At 42.1% G+C, this 23,704-nt stretch overlaps 2 protein-coding genes across 30 annotated transcripts in view; both read left to right on the plus strand.

Annotated features, from left to right (window-relative positions):
- The window catches only part of CAMTA1 (calmodulin binding transcription activator 1), a 976,509-nt gene extending 967,348 nt beyond the window's left edge, over positions 1-9,161 (plus strand). For all 29 annotated transcript variants that reach the window (XM_030805184.1, XM_030805179.1, XM_030805180.1 and 26 more), the window contains one exon: positions 5,915-9,161. In XM_030805184.1, coding sequence (XP_030661044.1) covers positions 5,915-5,947 — 33 coding nt within the window. In that variant the 3' untranslated portion in view covers positions 5,948-9,161. The remainder of the gene's footprint in view (positions 1-5,914) is intronic.
- Positions 9,162-10,700: 1,539 nt separating this feature from the next.
- VAMP3 (vesicle associated membrane protein 3) lies at positions 10,701-20,877 on the plus strand. The gene is made up of 5 exons (XM_003274270.2): positions 10,701-10,826; positions 12,903-12,972; positions 16,601-16,759; positions 17,560-17,611; positions 19,064-20,877. Coding segments are annotated over exons 1-5 (303 nt in total). The 5' UTR covers positions 10,701-10,824; the 3' UTR covers positions 19,084-20,877.
- Positions 20,878-23,704: the final 2,827 nt, after the last annotated feature.

Raw genomic sequence — 23,704 nt, forward strand, 5'->3', positions numbered from 1 at the left:
GATGTGTCATCATGGATGTATTTTAAATCTCCAAAGTAATTTTGTCTCACTTGCCTCTTTTAGGAAATGAATATTTTTGGAACACAGTGGTGTGTGTTAAATTGCAGACAGCATGGTCTGTGTCATTCTTATTGGGCCTCTCTGTCTTTTTTGTTTTGCAATCCAAATGAGATTTCTGGAAAATGGCAAGATCTCTCTTTTCCTAAATTCCCCACAAGCTATTGCAGCTCTCAAAGCAACAGGTAATAATCAGAAAGCCGCATCCGCTGCCCTGTCTATTTTTGACGTCCAGCATTGCGAGAATATTCCCGCTGAACTCCACTAACTCATGAGACATTTCTCTGGCTGAGCATCACTGAGTAGATGTAATGAAGCAGCTTTGCCTTACGCTTTACCCATGGAGCCATTGTTTGCTACAAGTTTCTGAAGCAGGCCTACTTCATTGATTCATAAATGATCATTGGACGTCTGATGGAAGTAAACCCTGTGGGCTTTTGCTGGCTTTCAGTGCTGTTGCTTACGACATCACTTCAGTACATTACAATGCAACTTTTTGGGAAGGGGGAATTGAGACTACAACGGTATCCCAGAGTGGTGATTATTCTCAGCCTAGAATGCTTGGGGAAATACTGGGATTGTCTTTAATGTTAATAGCTGAATGGTAACGGGTCAGTCTTGCTATTCTAATTACTGTTAAGTCCGAGCCAGTAAGAGTTCTACTTTGCAAGTTACTGATAGGAGTCAGAAATTTGGCCGCACAGCTCTCCTGAGGGCAGCACTGGCGCTGTGGGAACTGTAGCTTCTGTCCTGCATTGCCTCTATGAGCTCAGGGAAGACTGCTTTGCCTGTCTTCTGTGTAAGGGAATTTAGAAGTAAGTGCAATTATAATTTTTTTTTTTAGGAAGCCTGGACATTTTTAGATTCAGTTCTTTCTTAGCCCTGAATGAGACTAACAGTTGTAATTCCTTAAGAGAACCGAGCACTCAGTAACCCTTAGCTAAGTTTGTGTAACATAACAAAAGTTTATCATGCACCTGTGTTCCAAGTTCTATAAGATATGGTGACCACAGGTCCTGGATTTTCAAGTCTAATTCCAATTTAAAAAATTCTTGTCTATATTTACCCAGTTTGTATATTGAAAAATTTGCTTACAACATAGGTAATGTTAATGAAACCAGTTCAGTCCATTGATTTTGGTTTCAGTCTACAAAATTGAGTTTTTTTCCTTCCTCTGAATTTTTTAGTTGTTTTTACATAATATGAACACAGCATTTGTAAGACAGATTAGTAACAGATGGATAGAAAACCATCTAATTCACTTTTTTTTTTTTTTTTTAAGACTAACAAGCAGCTCATGCCTGTAATCCCAGCACTTTTGGGGGCTGAGGCAGGAGAATTGCTTAAGGCCAGGAGTTCAAGACCAGCTTGGGCAATATATTTAGATCCCCTGTCTAGACAAAAAAATTTAAAAATTAGCCAGGTATGGTGATGTGTACCTGTAGTCCTAGCTACTTAGGAGGCTAAGGCTAAGGATTGCTTGAGCCCAGAAATTCCAGGCCACAGTGAGCTATGACTGTTCCACTGCACTCCAGGCTGGTCAACCCTGTCTCTAAATAAGTGGAGAAAATAAAAGCTAACAAGCAGGAATAATTATTATTACAAAAGCAGCACATACTAATTGTAGTAAATTCTGGAAATACAAATAACCAAGGAGAATCACCCAGAGATAATAATGGTTAAACTTCTATTTTGTATCCCTCTCATTGGTAAAGATTTATTTTTAATTAACATCTGCCTGAATAATCATTCATGTCCTTAACTAATAACAAGGTGATCTTAAATTTAGCCATTTGAAACACTCTGATTTGAAACATCTATTTCTTAAAATTTCTTTTAAAATTCTAGTATATGTTATTCTAAATCACTTTGGTGATATAATTGTTTTCTGTTTCTTTGGAGGCAATATAACATTCAAACATTATTTTATCTAGTTGATGTTTGATTTAAAACAAAACAAAAATTAAGCCCCACTGTCTCATCCTAATAATCTACTCTCAAGTAACATAAAACTTCATTTATGATTTCACTAGGGCAGATAGTAAGCCTCTCAATTTCATGTTAACTTTCAGAGGTAAGTTAACATCTATATGGTCTATAAATTGCAAATTGGAGAATAAGGCTAAAAATCTCCGTTGATGCTTACAAACATTCTTTTCACACGTTTTAGGATGCTAAATAATTGTGTTGTAAAATCAATAAGTACATTTTATATGAGGGTCTTTCCCCACCAAGAATGTTTTTTATTAATAAAATCAATATAGTGTCTTATAAAAGATGACACCTTAGAATTGAGAAAATGTAATTGTTGTTAATTTCATCTCATACCATGGAAATTTTCCAAGTGCATATTTCTTATAAAGTCTTTTGGAAAAAACAATAAAATATTATTTTTAAAAACTTTCTGTGTTATCCTGGGAGATATTTTTAGAGGCAGTGGAATGTTGAAACTATAGGTTTGGAAGTCAGACAAACCTGGGCTCAATTCCCTGCTCTGCCATTTATTAACTGTGTGAATTGGGGCAGATTGCTTAATTCCTATAAATCTCAGGTTCTGCATTTACAAATTAGAGCTAATGGCAGTGTTGTGAGGACTACATAAAGTGACAGATATTAAGTAACCTGTATAGCTATTGGAATTTAATACTTTTCTCTCTCATTTTTCCCTTTTTTTTCTAATTCCTCCTTGAACGACTTTCTGTAAAAAATGTTTGTGCCATTTAAGTCATTTTGATGTCATGTATAATGCTAGCATACTATGATAACTTTATCATGAAGCTAAGAACTAAATTCTCCACTTTAACTCAGGAGTTGTGAAAGCCTGGAAAATATATCTGAAAATTGCAGTGTTCTCATTTTTCCTGCATAGATATTGTACGTGGACATGCACCTCTCCTTAACCTAGTGGTCTGTAAGGCCATCACTAATTCATAGAGTATTTACATGACAACTTTAAAACCATATGAAAACTTAACTTTTTAATTAGTTCTGAAAGAAACTGAAAAAACTGCAAAAACAAATGTGACCATTTTAACTATAAGGAAAATGTTTTAGGGTATACCTACCCTGACCAGCTGATTATAGATTCTTTGGTATGAAACCACATAAAACATTTCTGTTTTATAATTCACTCTCCTTTTTATTTCATCTCAATGATGAACTTAATATTTCTAAAGCATTCCTGTTCATTCTAGAAAAATTGTGAATGTATAACATCTTTGTGTTTATGCGATCAGATTTTGAGTTCAGAATTCCTCAAATTCTAGACATCTCATCAGTGATGGAGTCACTGTCGCATATTTGTGAATGAGTTCTGTGCTAGTGCAGAAAGAAAACGTAGCATTTGAAGTGGCATGCACACGCTGCGGAAATTCAGCAGATAGGTCTGCACAAGTACAGATATTGCATGTCCAGAGCAAAGTTGGCATCAGTGCATGCCTTGCATTTCCAGCCAAAGGGATGTTAGTATAGATATTGCATGTTTAAAAATTGAACAGACTATAGCATGTTTCAATTTTTAAAAAGCCATTTATTTATCAAGTATGCATGTCCAAAATTAGGGACCTATAGTGATGTACAATTCTATACTGTAATATGACCCAAATTAATCCATGGTATATTTAATTATAAAATTTAAAACTAAATGATATTTGGATCTACTCATGAACATAGCAATGTATTCTAACTGTACCTGTTAACAAAAAAAGATTCAACAGTTTTAGAGATACACTGTTTGTCATTGTCATTTATAAAAATCACACTAGGACCAAGCTAGGGCTTGGTATATGTAGTAAGTAAATCAGACAAATTAGCAAGTTTTCAAAGATTATAATTCTTTTTAGTATTACTGATAACATCATAAAGCTTTTCTTCTAAAAGAGAGCATCTTCTCTATGAAGAGATTATATCAACTTTGCAGAATACTCAGAAATGATTCTGCTTGGAAGTGGTAAATATAAATGTTTTCTTAAATTGCTGTTGTACCATATGTGCCATTCCAGACTCTCAACCTATACAATATAGCAATAACTGATTACTGGTTTTTTCACAATATTTTCTTTCTGCCTGAGTATTATCAAGTTTTACTTGAGGCCGGGCCTGGTAGGCTCATGCCTGTAATTCAAGCACTTTGGGAGGCTGAGGTGGGCAGATCACTTGAGCTCAGGAGTTCAAGACCAGCCTGGCCAACATGGCGAAACGTCATCTCTACTAAAAATACAAAAATTAGCTAAGCGTGGTGGTGCGTGCCTGTAATCCCAGCTACTCGGGAGGCTGAGGCAGGAGAATCACTTGAACCCGGGAGGCAGAAGTTGCAGTGAGCTGAGATCGCACCACCGCATCCAGCCTGGGCAACAGAGTTAGACTCCGCCTCAAAAAAAAAAGTTTTACTTTACTGTTATAACTTAAGATAATAGGAGAGCCTCTTAGAGAATCAGAAAAATATATTTGAGATTATGGCCCTCTGTATAGCACCACGACAAATCCACCTTTTCCTGATCATGCTGTTGCGGTAGAGTATGGTGTCCTAAGAAACTGTTGCTCCTATTTGGCTAAATCAGCCACTCACACCCATTTTTGGGAAACAAATGTTATTATATGGTTTGCAGTACCACAAACTGTGACTTAAACCACATGCATTGCCTTACATTTGATCATTCTGCTATTAAGGCAGGTTCGTAATTGTCAGTATAGAGAAATACTCTTACAGCAGACAGCTGCTTCCCCAGCACCCCATCTATATCAAGTGGCCATAGCCAAAAAAACTGAGACTGATTTTTATATTAAAAATTACAGATTGGCAGTGATAATAAGTAATTTGCTGATGTGAACTTTCCATGACTCAGTCTATAACAATGTTACTTAAATTTGCTTACTACAGTATGTTTGATGGAATAGAACAAAGTACCTTATCAGTATCGCACCCTACGGCTGTCCATCTGGGATCACTGGGAGGAGGAACCTGAATGTCTTTTTAAGTTATAATGTGGAATGGGAGGAAAGTAAGGAATTATAAAAATCAAAGTCTCCACAAAACCTGTGTGAAGGAGTAGAGTTGTACAGATGTATGATTAGGTTCAAGAAAGCTAACAATCTTGAGCCTATGAACAAAGCAGTAGTAGCTTAATCCCTAGATATATTAAAAGCTAAATAGGCTGGGCGCGGTGGCTCACGCCTGTAATCCCAGCACTTTGGGAGGCCGAGGTGGGCGGATCATGAGGTCAGGAGATCGAGACCATCCTGGCTAACATGGTGAAACCCTGTCTCTACTAAAAAATACAGAAAATTAGCCGGGCGTGGTGGCGGGCCCTGTAGTCCCAGCTACTCAGGAGGCTGAGTCAGGAGAATGGCATGAACCCGGGAGGCGGAGGTTGCAGTGAGCCAAGATGGTGCTGCTGCACTCCAGCCTGGGTAACAGAGCGAGACTCTGTCTCAAAAAAAAAAAAAAGCTAAATAAATGCATGTACAGTTTCCCTAATTTACATCATACAGAGTGATAGGACATTAATGGTGGTCCACCAGACTAAAAAGAAAGTTATTTGAATAGTTAAATTTTTAAGATAAAGATGTGATTGTCACACTTGATTTAATACATTAGACTTTGATTTTGCTCTATTCTTAGAGCACTTGATGTAGAGCAAAGCTTTAGAATGATTTTTTTTTCACCTTAAGTAGGGTCACATCTTTTCTTTGAATATTTTCTCCAACAATTTCACAGGAGTTTCTTTTGCCGTCAGTCCTCAAAAGGGTTTTAGTCTTGGCTTTTCAGTTCAGAGGGAGTGGTAATACCCCTTTCCTTTACTTGGTCACAATTCACTATAGAGTTATTGCCTGCTGTTTTGTTTTGTTTCTCTTCCAGAGTGAAAGAATTGAAAAAGGCCAAGGAACTTGAAGACATACAGCAGCATCCCTTAGCAATGTGACATTGCTTTTCAGACTGTTTTCATTTCTGTTTTTAGCAGAGACATGCAACAACAACACACACGCACACACACACACACGTACACACACGTACAAAATCCCTCTGCAGTTTTGGGGAGATCAGCTGCAGGATTTTAACAGGAATGTTTGGTCATTGCATTTGCACTTTCATGGACAACTTTTAATTTGATCAGCAAGACATCTTGGAACTCAATCTTCTGTTGGATCACGGGAAATCAAGACACCCAGGAGGAATTGAAAGAGGCTTCCTCTTCTCAGGAAGAAGCCATTTCCTTCTCATATAGGGCTGTATTCAAACATCGTGTGGAACTGTACAAATATTTATACCAAAAATATAGATAAGAAAAGGTGGGGCTATACTAGCAACAAAAAAAGAATGCTGTTCCTGCACCTGCTGGTTATTTCCAAGAAGCTGAATCTTTGGGACTGATTCTCAGTGGAGGGCTTAGATCATACAAAAATCTTTATTGGGTCCGTGTGTTCTCATTTCCTTCACTGTTTATTTTTGTTTGTTTGTTTGTTTGTTTTAATCTCTACAGCACACTTAATGCAACTTTTGAAATCTGCAGGTTTTTAATGTCTTGTGGAAATTTGCAGAGGGGCAGGTGTGTGGTAAACGGGTAATGCATGGGAAATAATGAGAAGCAGCTCACAGAGTTTAAACTATTTTCTTGTCCCCACCACCTTCCAAGAACCTGCGAGGGTAGTAATCATCTTGTCCCCTTTTTCATGTTCAGCACTTTAATTTTTTTGCCTTACTTTCATGTGCAATGAGAATTACTTAAGAATTGGTAAAGCATGTAGCCTTTTTTAGTAACCTTGGAAGCTGTAGTAATTCTAAGGAATCATGAACCTTGCCTGGACATTTGCCACCTAAACGATCAGTGTGGTGCTGCATTCTGGCCAGTAAATTCCATGTTTTTGGCTATATCTCATCCAAACTGAGCAGTTTCTGTGTATATATGGAAGGTAGAAATGAAAAGTGAGAAAATATTTGAAAGGGATTATATTAATTGCTAAATATTTTATTCACAAAGGTCAATAACATGGCAAGATAAAATTATTTGTATAGTTTTGTCTGAATGAGCGAGAAAAATGTGGATATACTGTTTGTATATATTGTATATATTAAAACAGAGATATGTGCATGAAATCAAGAAAAAAGAAATGAACAAAAGCAAAGCATTAGTGGCTATGGTCTGTAAAATGAAACAAAAAAAACTTTATTTCACTATAAGAGTACTTTATTTTAAATGTTCTTTAGAAGAACATTTTGCTAAAGCATGACTAAACTGCAAAAAAAAAAGAGCTACTGTATTTAGACTTAGGAAAAAAGGCAGAGTAACATTACTTAAAAAAAAAAAGGATATGTTTACATTTAATTTTGGCTACCAGGAGTTTAGTTTAGTTTATTTAAAATTTTTTTGCCAATGGTGCCAAGTAATGTGAATGCTAATACTGCTTAAGAAAATTAAGTTACTTTTGCAAAACAGATAATCATAAGATGAATCAGTATGTAGCTTAACACCATCCACTCACTCCAACAAAGAACACTTAGAATGATTAAAAAAAAAAAAAAAAAAAACCTGACAAAAGAAATAGTATGAAAAGTAGAAAAATGTCACGTTTCCATATCTCCTGCTGGAAATCAGAAAATGTAATAAAATTGCACAAAAAATATAACAATGAAAAAGATGCAGACTGGTCTTTTAGAGATGGCATGGTATATTACTATTTCCACATAATGAGGAGCCAAAGAAATCTGATGCTTTTAACAATTAAACTACTAATGTTAAATTGAAAGAATAAAGTTCGCATTTGCTGATGCCAGTTTAAAATTCCCAGGTTATGTCTGAGGATCAGTTGGTGTAAAGCTGAGATGTTTTTTCTTGGTTCTGGCTGCCAACTGTGAGTTAAAACTCAAGGCTTGTTGTGAAGCCTAAAAATATTCACAAATAAGCTTTTAAACTGGTGTCTTTGGAAGGAAGGTAGATACAAAAAGATTGTGGTAAAAACTGGGGTCAGTGCTCTTGGTGCCTTTTCTATAATTGTACTTGTTTTTTAATTACTTCCTTTCACTGCCAACCTCGAATTACTGTACAGTATATGTCTTTCTGCTTGTGATCAGCTTTGACAACAGTGACAGCCCCACAACTAGTAGCCACCTGTACATTTGTAAACTGACCTGACTCAATTTTGTTTTTAAATGTGTGGGTTATGTTGCAGCTGTTGCAGTCCCCCAGATACCTATTATTTTACACAATTTGACCTATAGGAGGACACTGAGTAATTTACAAACACAACTGCATTCATAAATGGGAACAGAACGTGAAAGCCAGCTCTTTCAGAATATCCTCTATTAATACTGAATTTAGATATCTTTATTCCATTTATTATGGTACAAATAACTGATCTTTTAACCAGAGTAATGACCTCAGTGGATTTGCTTTAACCCTCACATTTTTTTTTAATGTTTCACATGTTACATTATTAGCTGAATACGTTAGAAAATGACAGATGATAGAGACTTCCATAGAATTAAGAGGGTTCTCATGGAGGGGATAGGAAGTAGGTTTAAAGCCTACCGGTGTAAACTACCGGTACAACTGTGAATCCTAGGTGAGGCAAAAATGCACTTCCACTGAAACGAAGCATTTCTGACCGCTTTTTCTTGGTTATGAATCTTAATTTCGAATATAAGATGATAGGTAAGCGCAGCTTTCTTGGATAATCTGAATTCCCAAGTGCCAGGAGTAGGATTTCATTATAAAATTAATAGCTAATCTTATTCTATCTCCTGAAGATTTAATTGCTATTCTTGTTACCCATTCGAAATCAGCTGTACTGTGTGAACGAAATAAAGACAATAATACGAACCCCTCTCTGGCTGCACGGTCGCTTATGGCAGTTCCACACAGTAGTTGGCGCCCAATGGGGGGTCCCTGAGACTTGCATGTAAAACTAGTCTAGATGTCTTCTTTTTTGTAAGTTTTATTTTTGTAATTGTGCATGTAAAGCATCATTGAATCAATGGATCTGTTGAAGAACTCAGCTGCTGGAAACCATGCAAAATGTTTTGAATTGCCCTTAAAATATGGAAAATGTTTTCTGAATGCTTTATATTCTTTCTGCTGTAAATTAAAAATGAAGAAAATTTCCCCATATTACGTGTGTGTTTTGCTTTAATGTGACCAGGTAGTGAAATCTAAGGTGATGGGCACATGTTTCAAAACATATGTAATAATGTCAAGTATTTCCTTCAGATCCAGATGTAATGTTTTGACATTGAATGTTACATTGTTTCAGCTAGGTCCATGAAAGAAAAAATGTCTTCCAGCTACCATTCAGAGAGCTTTTCCCCTATCTTTCCAGACACCTCTCAACATATCAATCATTTGTGTAAGGCAGTGCAGTTATTTGAAAGATAAAGACATTAATTTAATTCACCTTTTCAGTTACAATCCTCTGAAGTCTTCTAAAAGGCATTTTCCAGCAGGATATGAACGTCATCCTTTCTGAGTATTGTGTCATCGCTGCTCCATTCCCTTTCACTGCAGAGCCTCTCCTTATCTCCCTAGTGCTCCCTCTTCCATCTAATCCATCTGGCCGCTACTGCCAGATAAATTTTGTATCATGGATCTCCCACGTCCGTGAGTCAATGGTTTCCAGGGCGCATTACAATTAAATGACATTTTTCTTGTTTGTTTATCCTCTTTATTCAGTCTTTTCACTTGTACCCAACCTGCACCCTCTAGGTGGTCTGCGCACACTGCGTCCATTTTCACTGCTGTCTTTGTTCATGGTGTGTGTCCAACCCTTACTTGGAAAGTTCTTTTCCACTAGTACCCAGCTCAAATCCCACCGCCTTTGTGACACTCTCGTTTATTCGAATATATACTAACGTTTCCCTTTTCAAAGTATTCTATTTAGAGTTGGAAAAAACAGCATAGTATTTAAGTACTGTATTTTTCACTTCTCATCTAAGAGACCCACCAATGACCTATTAGTGTTTTATTTTTTGATGTAGGTAACTGTGTTGGTAGGAATATTTCAGTAACAAATATATACAAGGTAACTCACTGCGTTCAGATTTGTGCTTCCCTCCCTTCGATCAAAACCTGAGGACCTATTCTGTGCTAGGGCCTGAAAATACAGAAATGAAGGAACTATGCCAAGGCTCTCGTAAGCAGATTATAGTATGATCTGCAGTGACAAATACTTGTGTCACCGATGAAAAACCTGCGCAGGAACCTAACCCAACCCCATGTGACAAATACCCGAAATGGACTTCTATTTCAACTACTTTCTTAGAGAAACATGGTGCCCTCCGGATCACTAGGTTAATCTGGAACATTCAGCAGAAGCCAATCATCTGTCTCTAATACTGTTAGAAATGGCCCCGAGCCCAGAATAACATGAGTTGCCCCCACCCTCACTTATCCACACAGTCCCTCGCTAGTGGCTAATGCACCACGTTTACAGAGTACGTCCCCAAGCGCCAGCGCGGACAGCGGTGCGGAGAGGGAGCTGTATTGACCTACATTCTGCGTTTCAGAGACCGGACCGCCCTGGGACCCCGGTGGCCCTCAAGTTCCCAAGTGACCTCGTCCGGGTAGGGGACGTCTCGCTCTGACCCCGCCCTGGACGCGCCCACCCACGACGGCCCCGCCCACCTCCGGCGCGCCTCCTCTGCGCCCCGCCCACTCCCGCCGGCCCCGCCTAGTGACGTCTTTGCCCCGCGCCGCGCCGTCCCGCCCATCTCCCTGGCCTCCGGTCCCAACTTCGTTTCTCTACTGACCCTCGCTCGTCGCCGCCGCCGCCGCCAAAATGTGAGTGACGCTACGCGACGTGGGCGGCTTCGGGCCCCGCAGGCGGCAGCTCGCGCTGGGACCGCCATACTGCCCAGTTGCCGCCGGCCGCCACTCGGACGCAGGCCGCCACTCGGACGCAGGCCGGGGCTGCGCGGGGATCCCGAGGCCTGGGGGTGGGCGGTGGCCCTTGGGTCGCGGGCTGCAGACGGGCCGGGCGGGTCCAGCGGCCATCGGGCGGACGCGGAAGGGGCAAGGGCGGGGCGGCGAGGCGCTTCCCGGAGGAAGTGAGCTGCCCGCCCGCAGCCCGCTCCTCGCCCCTTCCACTTCTAGTCCCCGAGGTCCCTGAGAGGAACGGGGACGACAGCCCTGGTTCGGGAGCGCCCGCTCTCGGCCCGGTGCTGCACTGGGCCCCGGAAGTTGCGAAAGAAAGGACCTCGGCCCTGTCCTGAGCCCCTATGGGCCGAAGGGCTCCTTGCCTAGCTAGAGGCATCTGCACTGGAAAGATCACTTAACCGTGGGCCTTCGCTCTCTTAAGCGAAAGCACCTTGCAAACCCGTGCTTCCAGTGGTAAGACTCAGAGAATGCTAATGGTTAAGAATCACAAGGACTCCCTCTTCCACCTCCATTCTGCTCATTGCTCACCGTCGGAGGAAGCCCCGGGTTTCTTCCAGGAGCTGGGGACCCCCGTCGAAATGTTCCTGCTGAGGCTGCTGTGCCAATAGATCACAGTGGTTAAGATCTAGATCCAAGGTACACAGGACCTGATCTAAAAACAAGCTGTCCTGCAGCCAGCTGTGTTGACTTTCTAAACCTCACTTTAACTCATCTGTAAAATGGGAGTAATATTCCCCTCAGAGAGTTATGAGGGTTAAAGGAGAAAACGCATGGAAAGAGTCTAGCACCACGGCATGGTCCTTACTTATCTACCAGACACTAAACTCTGTGAGGACGGTGATGAGAGCTGTTGTAGCCCTGGTCATTGACACATGACAGATGTAAAGTGACTATTCAAACAGTCCATCAGACTGTTGTATACCAAGGCACATGCTAGGTGCTATCTAGGATACAGAGAAGAGAGTAAGAAGACCCAGGAACCTGTGATCTATTCGAGGAGGCGGGATTTTATACCTGAAAAACCGAAGTGATACTTTGCAAGTAATGGAGCCAATAATGACTTCAGAGTCAGAGTGGTTAAGAAAGATCTGCATGGGGAGAAATAAAGCCTTTGATGAAGATTTTAAAAGATGAGTACCTTCCTGGGCCGGGCACGGTGGCTCATGCCTGTAATCCCAGCACTTTGGGAGGCCGAGGCGGACGGATCACCTGAGGTCAGGAGTTCGAGACCAGCTTGACCAACATGGTGAAACCCCGTCTCTACTAAAAAATACAAAATTAGCCGGGCGTGGTGGCACATGCCTGTAATCCCAGCTACTTGGGAGACTGAGGCAAGAGAATTGCTTGAACCCAGGAAGCGGAGGTTACAGTGAGCTGAGATCGCGCCATTGCACTCCAGCCTGGGCAACAGGAGCAAAACTCCCTCTCTCAAAAGAGGGGGAAAAAAAAAGAGTACCTTCCTAAAAGAGGAGGCATTTCTTCAGCACACCTTTCCACTCACATCACCCGCTCCCTGCATCCCAGTGTTCCTGACTCTGTTTCTGTAAATTAATCTATTTTTCCATATTGGAAAAAGGGCATTCTATAACTGTTTGTAACTATGAAAACAGTTCCTGCCACAGTGAAAAGATGAGGAGAGTACTGAGTACATTCAAGCAGATGTGTGCCTTAGAACAAGTTTCAAAAATGGACAGTAGAGCTTACCTATCGTGGGATCAGATACTTCAGGGATACAAAGTAGGTCCTATTAAACCTTAACGTTTGTCCCTTTAGTAGGTGGTACAGTCTTGGAAATTATAGAGAAATTAGAAGAAATGCAATTAAAACTTTCGTTCATTGCTTCGAGAAGAATTTCTTTTTCTGCTTTAGTTCTAATGTAAGAGATTGTTAACAGTGAGAGTCCCGGAGTAACATCTTTATACTTAAGAAAATGTATTTGGAATTGTAATTTACTCATGCTCCTGCCTTTACATGTTCCAGGTCTACAGGTCCAACTGCTGCCACTGGCAGTAATCGAAGACTTCAGCAGACACAAAATCAAGTAGATGAGGTATTGCTCTGAAATGTTGGAAATATGAATTTTAAACAAGTATGAGTACTCTGGAAATCTGTTTAGAAAAAGTATCATCAAAGTGTGAATGTAAAGCAAATTCTGACTGTATCATAATTGTAACAAAACTTTGCTCCCTGCTGTGCTGGAAGATCTAAGCAAAAGTCAGACTTCCTAGGTTTCATGCTTGTTTTCCTGTGATAGAAACCTGCTCATAACATTTAGCTCAGGAAAAATAAAAAATCATATGCCTAAAATATGAACACCACTCCCTGAGTGCATTCCCCAAGAACCACTTTATAAAATAGGATAATACAATGTTAAGGATTAGGTCTTTAGATTGCCTAAGCCAAGACCAATTCTGATCAGATTTTTTATCAAAATGCTTTGTCTACTTACTAATTGTCCAGCCTGAGCAAGCTTCTCTGTAGAATTCATCTCTAATGGTTGTCCATTGACACACACAAAGTAGATACTGTCAAACTCCATTAGCTCAGCAAATCTCTATTTGTAGAATTCTTGAGCTAGAGGACCTTCGTCTTTTGTTCTGCGCTGTATGTGGAGAACCACAGCAAAAGATTGAGAATTTCAGACTAGTATTTCCACATTCCTAAAAGCTGTCACTGTCCGACAAATATATTTCGGTCTTTCTGCATTTAGCTGCCCTAAAAAAACAGTTAAAGTTATGTCAGATACTGTTGTTAAATAATAGAGTAATGTTTTGATCTGATGGTTTTGTTCATGAACTTAAAAACATTTTAGATTTTCACAGTAAGAAACCCATTGTAATTCTGTCCTGCCTGAAACTTCTGTTTACTTACAAAATCAAATTGGATTTTTTTTTAACCAAAGGAATTTTAAGGAGAGTTGTTTTTTTACTGAGGCAAAATTACCATAACATACAACTAAACATTTTAAACTGTATATAATTGAGTGTTATTTAGTATATTCATAATATTTTGCAACCATTACCTCTTTCTATTTTCAAAACTTTTTCATCACCCCAGAACACCTCATACCCATTTAGTAATCATTCACTATTTCCCCTTCCTCCCATTCTCTGGTTACCTCTAATCAGCTCTCTCTTTCTGTGGATTTGCCTGTTCTGGGTATGTCGTATAAAAGGAATCATACAATATGTGGCCTTTTGCATCTGCCTTCTTTCACTTAGCACAAAGTTTTTCAATTCATTCAAGTTGTAACGTGTTGGACCATGTTCCTTTTTCCCGTTGAGTAATCCATTGTATGTGTATACACAATTTGTTGAGCCATTCATTTGTTAGTCTTTGAGTTGTTTCCACCTTTCAGCAATTATGAATAGTGCTGTTATAAATATTCACAGGAAAGATTTTGTTTAGACATAGGCTTTCATTTCTCTTGAATATATACTTAGGAGTAGCATTGCTAGGTCTTAGTAACTGTATGTTTAATTTCACGAGGAACTGCCAAATTGTTTTCCACAATAGCTGCACCATTTTATTTTCCCACCAGTAATGTCCAAGAGTTCCTGTTTCTCCACATCCTTGCCAACACTTGTTTTCCATTTTGATTATAACCATCCTACTGAGCTCTTTGGGTTTTCATTTGCGTTTCTCTAATGATTAGTGATGTTAAGCATCTTTTCATGTGCTTATTGGCCATTTGTATGTCTTTGAAGAAATGTCTGTTCAGGCTTTGCCCATTTTTTAATTGGGTTGTTTGAGTTGTGAGAGTTTTTTATGTATTTTGGATATTAAATCTTTCTTCATCAGACGTGATTTGCAAATACTTTCTCCCATTCTGTGGCTTGTCTTTTACATCCTTTTTTATTTATTTTTATTTATTTTTTTTTGAGACGGAGTCTTGCTCTGTCGCCGAGGCTGGAGTGCAGTGGTGCAATCTCAGCTCACTGCAGCCTCCAAGCCCCAGGTTCAAGTGATTCTCCTGCCTCAGCCCCCAGAGTAGCTGGGATTACAGGCGCCCGCCACTTTGCCCGGCTAATTTTTTGTATTTTTAGTAGAGACAGTGGTTCACCATGTTGGTCAGGCTGGTCTCAAACTCTTGATCTCAGGTGATCCACCTGCCTGGGCCTCCCAAAGTGCTGGGAATATAGGCATGAGCCACCACACCTGGCCTGATAATGTTCTTTGATGCACAAAAGTTTTTAATTTTTATGAAGTCCAATGTATCTGCTTTTCCTTTTGTTGTTCTTGATTTTGGTATCAAATCTAAGAATCCGCAGTCAAATCCAAAGTAATGAAGATTTACCCTTATGTTTTCTTCTAAGAGTTGTATGGCTTTAGCTCTTACACTTAGATTATTGATCCATTTTGAGTTACTTTTTGTATATAGGGTGAGGTGGGGATTCAGCTTCATTCTTTTGCATGTTGGCTCTTCAGTTGGCCCAGACTGTTTATTGAAAAGACTGTTGGATGGCCTTGGCACTCTTGTCAAAAATCAATTGGCCATAGATGTTTGGGTTGATTTCTAGACTCTCAGTTCTATTCCATCAGTCTGTATGTTTGTCCTTATGCCAGTATCACACTGTTTTGATTACTGTAGCTTCGTAGTAAGTTTTGAAATTGGGAGGTGACTTTGGGGAGTACTGCCCCCTTAGCAGTATTAAGTCTTCCAGTGTGTGAACATAGGATGTTTCCCCATTTAATGATGTCTCTTAGCAATTTCTCTTAGCAATTTTTTCTAGTTTCATTGTCCAAGTTGTTCACCTTTTGGTTAAATTTATTCCTAGGTATTTTATTCTGTTAGATGCTATTGTAAACACAATTGTTTCCTTAATTTCCTTTTCAGATTATTTGTTGCTGGTGTATAGAAACACAACTGATTTCTATGTGTTGTTGTTGTACCCTGCAACTTTGCTGAATTTGTTAGCTCTAGCAGTTTGTTGTGGATTCTTTGGTATTTTTTATATAGAGAGAATCATCTGCAAATACAGATAGGTTTATTCTTCTTTTCCAATTTGGATGCCTTTTCTTTCTCTTGACTAATTGCTCTATTCAGAACTTCCAGTACAGTATTGAGTGGCAGTGTGAAACTGAGCATCCTTGCCTCGTTCCTGATCTTAGGGGGGAAGTCTTTCACCACTGAGCATGATATTAGTTGTGGATTTTCCCATAAATGCCCTTTATCATATTAAGGAAATTCCCTTCTATCCTTAATATGCTGATTGTTTTGATCATGAAAGAGTGAGCCCATTTTTTTTAAAGTGAAAGTTTGGCTCAAAGTAATGAAGTGCTGACCTGAAAGAACAATGTGCCCGTAGACAGTCTTTGAAATCTCTGTGCCTCCATTTTTTTGAGGCGGAGTCTCATTCTGTCACCCAGGTTGAAGTGCAATGGCGCAATCTCACCTCACTGCAACCTCCTCCTCCTGGGTTCAAGCGAGTCTCCTGCCTCAGCCTCCTGAGTAGTTGGGATTACAAGCACCCAGCACCCCTCCCGGCTAATTTTCTTATATTTTTAGTACTGAGACAGAGTTTCCCCATGTTGGCCAGGTTGGTCTCGAACTCCTGACCACAGGTGATCCACCCGCCTCAGCCTCCCAAAGTGCTAGGATTACAGGCGTGAGCCACCGCACCTGGCCCTGTTCCTCCATTCTTTGTGCATTACTTGCTGTGATCACGCTCATCTAGGTGGTGGACATAATGCGAGTTAACGTGGACAAGGTTCTGGAAAGAGACCAGAAGCTCTCTGAGTTAGATGACCGTGCAGACGCACTGCAGGCAGGCGCTTCTCAATTTGAAACAAGCGCAGCCAAGTTGAAGAGGAAATATTGGTGGAAGAATTGTAAGGTAATTATCTTTTAACTCACCTTTATATTTAAGCCCCCTTCTCCATTCTCAGAGAATTAACAGGCTACAGATAATGGACTTTCATGACTCTGGGAGGTGGGTTTGACTTCCTCCACATGGAAATGTGGGTCCACTGTGAATCCGAAACATTGACTGCGTACCCTTTCCTAGCCCCACACTAGGAATCCTCTACGTGCTGTGGCTGATCTTCAGAAGATGCAGGTAGAACAGGAATATCCAAAATCACTCACAGTCATCAGCCCCTCCCAACCCTCTACCCCAGCAGGGCACCAAACAGATAGGAGAGGGCTGGAATTGGTCAGTTTTCTTATAGTTCTGTGAATGGTTCCAAGGTCAAGGGAAAGAAATGCTAGAAAGCCACAGTGTGCCCAACAGAAGAGTAGAAAGCAGCTCTCCCAGGAGCACGAGCCAAAGCAGATTTTATACAGTTAGCGTGCTGGGACCAGATCCAGATGTATCCTGTCCTCTACCTTGTTTACAAGTGACACTTTGAGACACAGGGCGAGCTGAGCAGCCTTTCCGTATGTGGAAAACTTGTATACACAAACAAATGCCTAGCTAGAGGCCACACATCATTTGAACATCTTTTAAAAAGCAGATAAGTTACCTTCAGGCCCTAATTGAGAACATTTAATTTAGGCTTTAGAAATTATGAATTATTCCAGACTGTACGCACCTGAATTTCCCTTTCTGTGACTAGACGAATATTATATGATACTCTTCAACAAGCATGTTACGTCTGCATTTGAAATGTGATATGGACATATGTTTTGTTACAGATGTGGGCAATTGGGATTACTGTTCTGGTCATCATCATCATCATCATCATTGGTGAGTTACCCTTTTCTAAACTGATTGGAAAAGTCTTCTCCATGTGTTCATAGACCATTGATTTTGTGTACAAGAACTCAGATTAAAATTTCCCTCCGAAATGTTAGTTTTGGTTAGGTGCGGTGACTCATACCTGTAATCCCAAAGCTTTGGGAGGCCAGGAGTTTGAGACCAGCCTGGGCAACATAGCGTCTCTACAAACAATTGTTAATTAACCAGGCATGGTAGTGCACACCGGTAAGTCCCAGCTACTCAGGAGGCTGAGACAGGAGGATTGCTTGAGCCCAGGAATTCAAGGCTGCAGTGAGCCATGATCATGCCACTGCACTCTAGTCTGGGTGACAGAGTAAGACCTTTTCTCAAAAAAAATGAAGGTTCGTTTATTCTAAGGTTTTCAGTTTTCTTTAATAAATGTTTTAAGTGCTTGAGTTTTGTATAAGTCTGAGATTTGATATAAACATTAATCCTTCGAAGTTAGAGAAAATTTATTCATTTCCACTTCTTTTCTCTGAATATATTTTTTTCATATATTTCCTTTTATGTAATGTAGTGGTTAAAAGCATGGAGTACCTGTGATCCATCCTGGTTCCACCACCATCCAGCTGTATGGCCGTGGACAAGTAGACAAGCAATTTAATATCTCTGGGTTTCTGTTTCCTCATTTGTAAAATGGGGATAATAATAGTACCTGCCTTGTTTGTTTGTTTGTTTGTTAAAGGACAGATCTGGTAAATATATAAAAATTGGCCGGGCTTGGTGGCTCACGCCTGTAATCCCAGCACTTTGGGAGGCTGAGGCAGGCAGATCACGAGGTCAGGAGATCAAGACCATACTGGCTAACACGGTGAAACCCCGTCTCTACTAAAAATACAAAAAATTAGCCAGGCGTGGTCGTGGGCGCCTGTAGTCCCAGCTACTTGGGAGGCTGAGGCAGGAGAATGGCGCGAACCCGGGAGGCGGAGCTTGCAGTGAGCCAAGATCGTGCCACTGCACTCCAGCCTGGGTGACAGAGCAAGACTCTGTCTCAAAAAAATAAATAAAATAAATAAAGATTGCTTAGGTTGGTGCCTGGCATATAATAATAAAAATAATAGCTATATAAATAAATAATATATGTATACACACACACACAACTATTATTATATAATATTCAAACAGCTCATTGCCATCTGTAGCCCAGTACATGAGAACCAAAACATGACTTCTTTCACTGATAGATGGATGTTAGTGGATGTTTCCTTTTAGCAGGAAGGTACAGTTACTTGGATCCTTTTGACTCTAGTCTCCTTCCTCTAGCCCTCTATAGAATGGAGAGAAGCCAGTAGTAGGAAATCAGCCCAGTCTAATTTCTGATCACATTTAGACTGCAGCAATTGGATGTTGGCTTGGGATTCACACTGAGAGACTAACCTGCTGTTTCTCCTGCCTTTTTGCATCTCTCCTCCTTCTTAGTGTGGGTTGTCTCTTCATGAAGAACCAGCGGAACTCAAAAGTGCTGTTCAAGAAACCTCTTCAAGACTTTTGACTTAGAACCTGCTATATTATCAAGCTTACCTACTGTTATCTCTAAAATATTTTTTTTGTTAATGTAAAGTTGAATTTCTAGGAAACGTGCCTTTGTTTTTTAATATGCACTCCAAATTAGAAGTAAGGCCGGCCCCGTCCACATTTTGCACAGTGCCTTTACAGATTTACGTATGGGCTGATGAAGAGGCCGTCGTAAGTTCCAGAGTGCTATAATCTAGATGTAATGTTGTCACTAATTAATTGCCATTACTCCCAGTTAGTTACCCTTGTCATTCGGCATTATTTTCAGAACCACATTTTAAACCTTTGGGTAATCAGATTTCCAACTTGTGCCTTCCAGAAAAAAACACTACTGCCTAACACAAGTCTGTGATAACAACAGGCTGTGCCTTATTTTGATAATTTTCTGATTCCCTAGAAGAGAACCCTCTACTTTTTGTAAGCACTACTGACTCTTGCTGTATTTAAGATAAGATGCTGGTGAAGAGCTTTTGCTCTTGCATTAGATTTGAAGATGTTTACGTTGTTGTTATTGTTATGTATCACTTGCTAAAAATATTGTTTTAATCAGAAATAACCTCTTTAAAAAATTTTTGAAAGAACTATGGCTATGACCAAAGCTTCTATTTTGCCAAAAAGTTAAATACCCATAAAATGGCCTTCAGTGTATTCCTGACAGTTAAATTCAGAAACATGCCAAATGGAACTCAAGGTGCCCCTTCAGAATTAAAATCATTACCTTGTGTGTGAACCTTCTACATCTTAATAGGCCTTTCTTCCTTTTGAAAGGCTGTAGACAGTGTGGCTCCCCTTCTGATTCAGTATTTTGCATGGGGGTTAGAGGTTTGAGGTAGACTCTGACCGTCTCCTAAAAGAGTTTTACCCAGCAGTTGGCAGATTATCAGCTGTGGACTCCAACATGTTTCTGATAATTATGCAAGCAACAATTCTGTAGCCTCAAGTAAGACCACCTGTGAACTTGATCATTATCTGGCCCAAATATGAAGATAAACTATAACTTTTTGGAGTTTGTTTCCTATTTGTATTCACATTCTGCTTCCTAAATCAGTTTTCTAAATTAGGCCTGCAATTAGGCATTGGTCAGGGGTGAATGGCTCTTTTCACAGAGAGTAGCCAACCAGAGACCTTTGCTTTGATATCATCAGCTGCAGAGAATGTTGTTGATGGGATGCTGGAAGCAGAAACTTTGTCATCGGAGAAACTTTCCTTGTATGCATGAGACTCAACATCAGGATACACAGCTTAAAGGTGGGAATTCAGGTATGAAAGAAAACAGGCAAGGAGGCACTGAGGGAGAAAGACACAGACTTTATCGCTCTGTGGCTCATCGTTACTGGAATATTCTAAAACTCTTGTTCACATGCTATTATGACTTATAAAGCAGCAACAGCTGAGGCGCACCAGGACCCAGCTTCCATTTCTTTAACGTCTGTTCCCTTAACACCGCTGAAATGATTTACTGTTGAAGACATGCCTTGCGGTGTGGCCAGCTGTGAGGAGAAAGCAGCTGGCAGTGTTAGGACATTAGCCCACCCTCAGCGCAGGGTCTCTGGCCGGGTCTGACTCTGAAACCTTGGTACTCGCCCCTTGGCCACAGTGCTCAGACCCATGTAACCCACTGGCTCCTGCATTAACCCAGAAATACCTCGCTTGTATCTGTGCACTTAGCTGGGAACTTACCCACTGTAATCACCTAAATAAAGTGTTTATAAACATGATTGTGGCACCTGTGCTCCTTGTAGAGGAACAGCTGCACCTGGTCCAAGTCCTAAAACTGCCATTCCTTGCTGCTCCCCATACCTATCCCTTAGAAGCCCTGAAACTGTGTCTCCCCTTTTCTCACCAGCCCCTCTCTAGGTACTCTACCTTTTAGTACCCAGCATTTCCCCATACCCCAGTGAACAGAAGAAAACCACTCCCCTTGTGAAAAGTGCTTTTTAGTATAGGCGATGAGGAGGAAACTGGCTTTTACGCAATTACCAAAATTCAGGATTTGGCTTTGGAGTTCCCTAAATAGATGGTCTTTCAAAAGTGATGTGCAGAGCTGACCCTGTATGTGGTAGACTAGATGGCTGCTGACATGGACCCTGGGATAGATAAGTCTGGATAGGTGAGGGACATCCCCAGACACATGGCTCTGTTCCTGTAGATCCTTTTTTCCTCATGAATGTATTTCCATTCTTATTGTAGAACCCCTAGGAAACAATATAATATGGGTGGAAGAGGACTTTTGCTTATGTTTACAACAGGAAAATCCAAGTCCCTTTCGCGAATTACAGGTCCCACGATGATCTGGTCCTTTCTAATTTTCTGACCTCATGTCACACGACTCTCCAGCTCTCTTCTCCAAGCAAGATACTCCGCCAAAGTATAGCTGTTGATATTGGAGAGACTTGTGCCCGTGAGACTTTAAACATCAGGGTGTGGCTTGAAGGCCAGAGTTAAGCTAGGAATGAAAACAGGCAAGGAAGCCCTGAGGGAGAAACGGACCTGATGAAGTTTGTTTCGGTTTCTCATAAGCAAACTGACTTCTTTCCAAAGGTCTTCTGCAGGTACTTTCAGCTCTGCCGGGTCTGCTTCCTCACCCGCGGCAGGCGCCTCTCATCTCAGGTTGAAATCCGCCTTCCCCACCCGCGGCAGGCGCCTCTCATCTCAGGTTGAAATCCGCCTTCCCAGAGGCCTGCCGTGCTGATCTGACTGAGGCGGCTCTGGCCTCCCCCCTCCACCTTTCTCCCAGTTACTCTTCCTTCCAGTAGCTTTTCTAACACATCGCTTTAGGCTTTATGAACTTGTTTATGGGGTTGTTCGCATGGCTTTCTCAATAAAACGTCAACTCCCTGGGTGGCAGGGACTTTGGGCCACTGTTCTATCCCCTGGGATTCCAAGCGTCCCTACCCAGATCTGCACGCAATAAATGCTTGCTGAACGAATGCAGTTTGACAAAACCCAGCTTCGGAGGAGAGCAAGCCAACCTAGAGTATCGCTTGGAAGAATATGGTTTATTCAATACCTAACATGAACACTCACTTCACTTTTCCCCTCTTCCTTTACATACAATTTCATCCATCCAACAAATACTGAATATTTTTTTCTGTACCAGGCAGCAGAGAGGGGCGGCACTCTGCGCTGTACCTTTCATTTCTAACGTGTTGAGATACAATCTAAACTGAGATTTCAAGACATTTTTTTTAAAGGGCTCTACACCTTCCTTTTCTGAAACAGTGTCTTTTACGTTTGTCTTCCTCCAGTTGCCAAATGAATCTAATTTTAGGAAGTGCAGGGAAGTGTTTTAAGTTCTACCGTCAAAATTCTGTTTCTGGGCCGGTGCAGTGGCTCACGCCAGTAATCCCAACATTTTGGGAGACCGAGGCCAGCAGATCACTGGAGCTTAGGAGTTTGAGACCAGCCTGGCCAACACAGACCATCTTTACCAAAAACACAAAAATTAGCCAGGTGTGGTGGCTGCACCTGCAGTTCCAGCTACTCGGGAGGCTGAAACAGGAAACTGGCTTGAGCCCAGAAGACGGAGGTTGCAGTGAGCCGAAATCGCGCCACTGCACTCCAGCCTGGACGACAAAGCAAAACCCTGTCTCAAAAAATAAAAAATCTGTTTCTAAAAATCGGGTGGGCTTTTACCAGGGCTGCTTTATGGCCGGGTTCCTCCAAGTCTACCCCACTCACCTAAACAGCGGAGAATGTGGGCGGTTGGGGTGGGCTCGGTAGGTCACGGGCGGTGAAAACCGTGTGAACCCAGAAAGACGCCCAAAGCACGATGAGGACCGCTGCCGGCAGCCCGCCCCACCCTGGGCTCCTCCCCACACCCACTCGGGCAGCCGGGAGCCGCTACCCCAGAGAGCTGGCCTGGGCCGCCCCTGCCCGCCCCTAGTCCACGCCTCTCCCTCCCCCTTCTGCCCCCGCCCTCGACACCCTCGCCCCCCCGCCCCTGCCTCTCGCTCCCCACGTCTCTCGGCTCCCCCGCTCCCATCAGCCACCCCCGTCCCCGCCTCTCGCCCCCATCCGTCCCCATTTCCAGCCTCCCCCTGGCCCCGACTCAAGCCCCCGCCCCACCCCGCCTCTCGCCCCTCGCCCCTCTCTGCCCCCGCCTCTCCCCTCTCCTTCGCCGCCCGCCTCTCACGTGGAGGTTGGGCCGGACCTGCCCCGCCCCACAGAGCCCGGGTCCCGCCCCCACGTGGCTGGCAGGTTCCTGGCCCTATCATTTCTGCGCTGGCTTCAGCGGCTCCGCCCCGGCGCCGTGCCAGGGGGCGGGACACTCCAGTCGCGCGGCACAGGCCCGAGGCCGCTCAGGGCCATCCCGCCCCCTGCCCGCGCGCCGGCCTGCCGGGATTGGCCGAGCGCCGGCCTCCGCCCGAACCAGCGCGTTATGTAACGCGCCCCGGGGGCCCCGCCCCCTCGCCCTGGCTTATATAACCCGGGCGCACCGGCTCGCGCCCCGCCCCAGGGCCAATGGAGGCCTGCGGAGTTGGCCCCGACGGCCAATCGCGCGGCCCGGGGGCGGGGCCGGTCACGCGGCGGCGGGGGGCGCGG

The sequence above is a fragment of the Nomascus leucogenys genome, chromosome 24, assembly GCF_006542625.1.
Source record: "Nomascus leucogenys isolate Asia chromosome 24, Asia_NLE_v1, whole genome shotgun sequence".
In the NCBI taxonomy this organism is placed as follows: Eukaryota; Metazoa; Chordata; class Mammalia; order Primates; family Hylobatidae; genus Nomascus; species Nomascus leucogenys.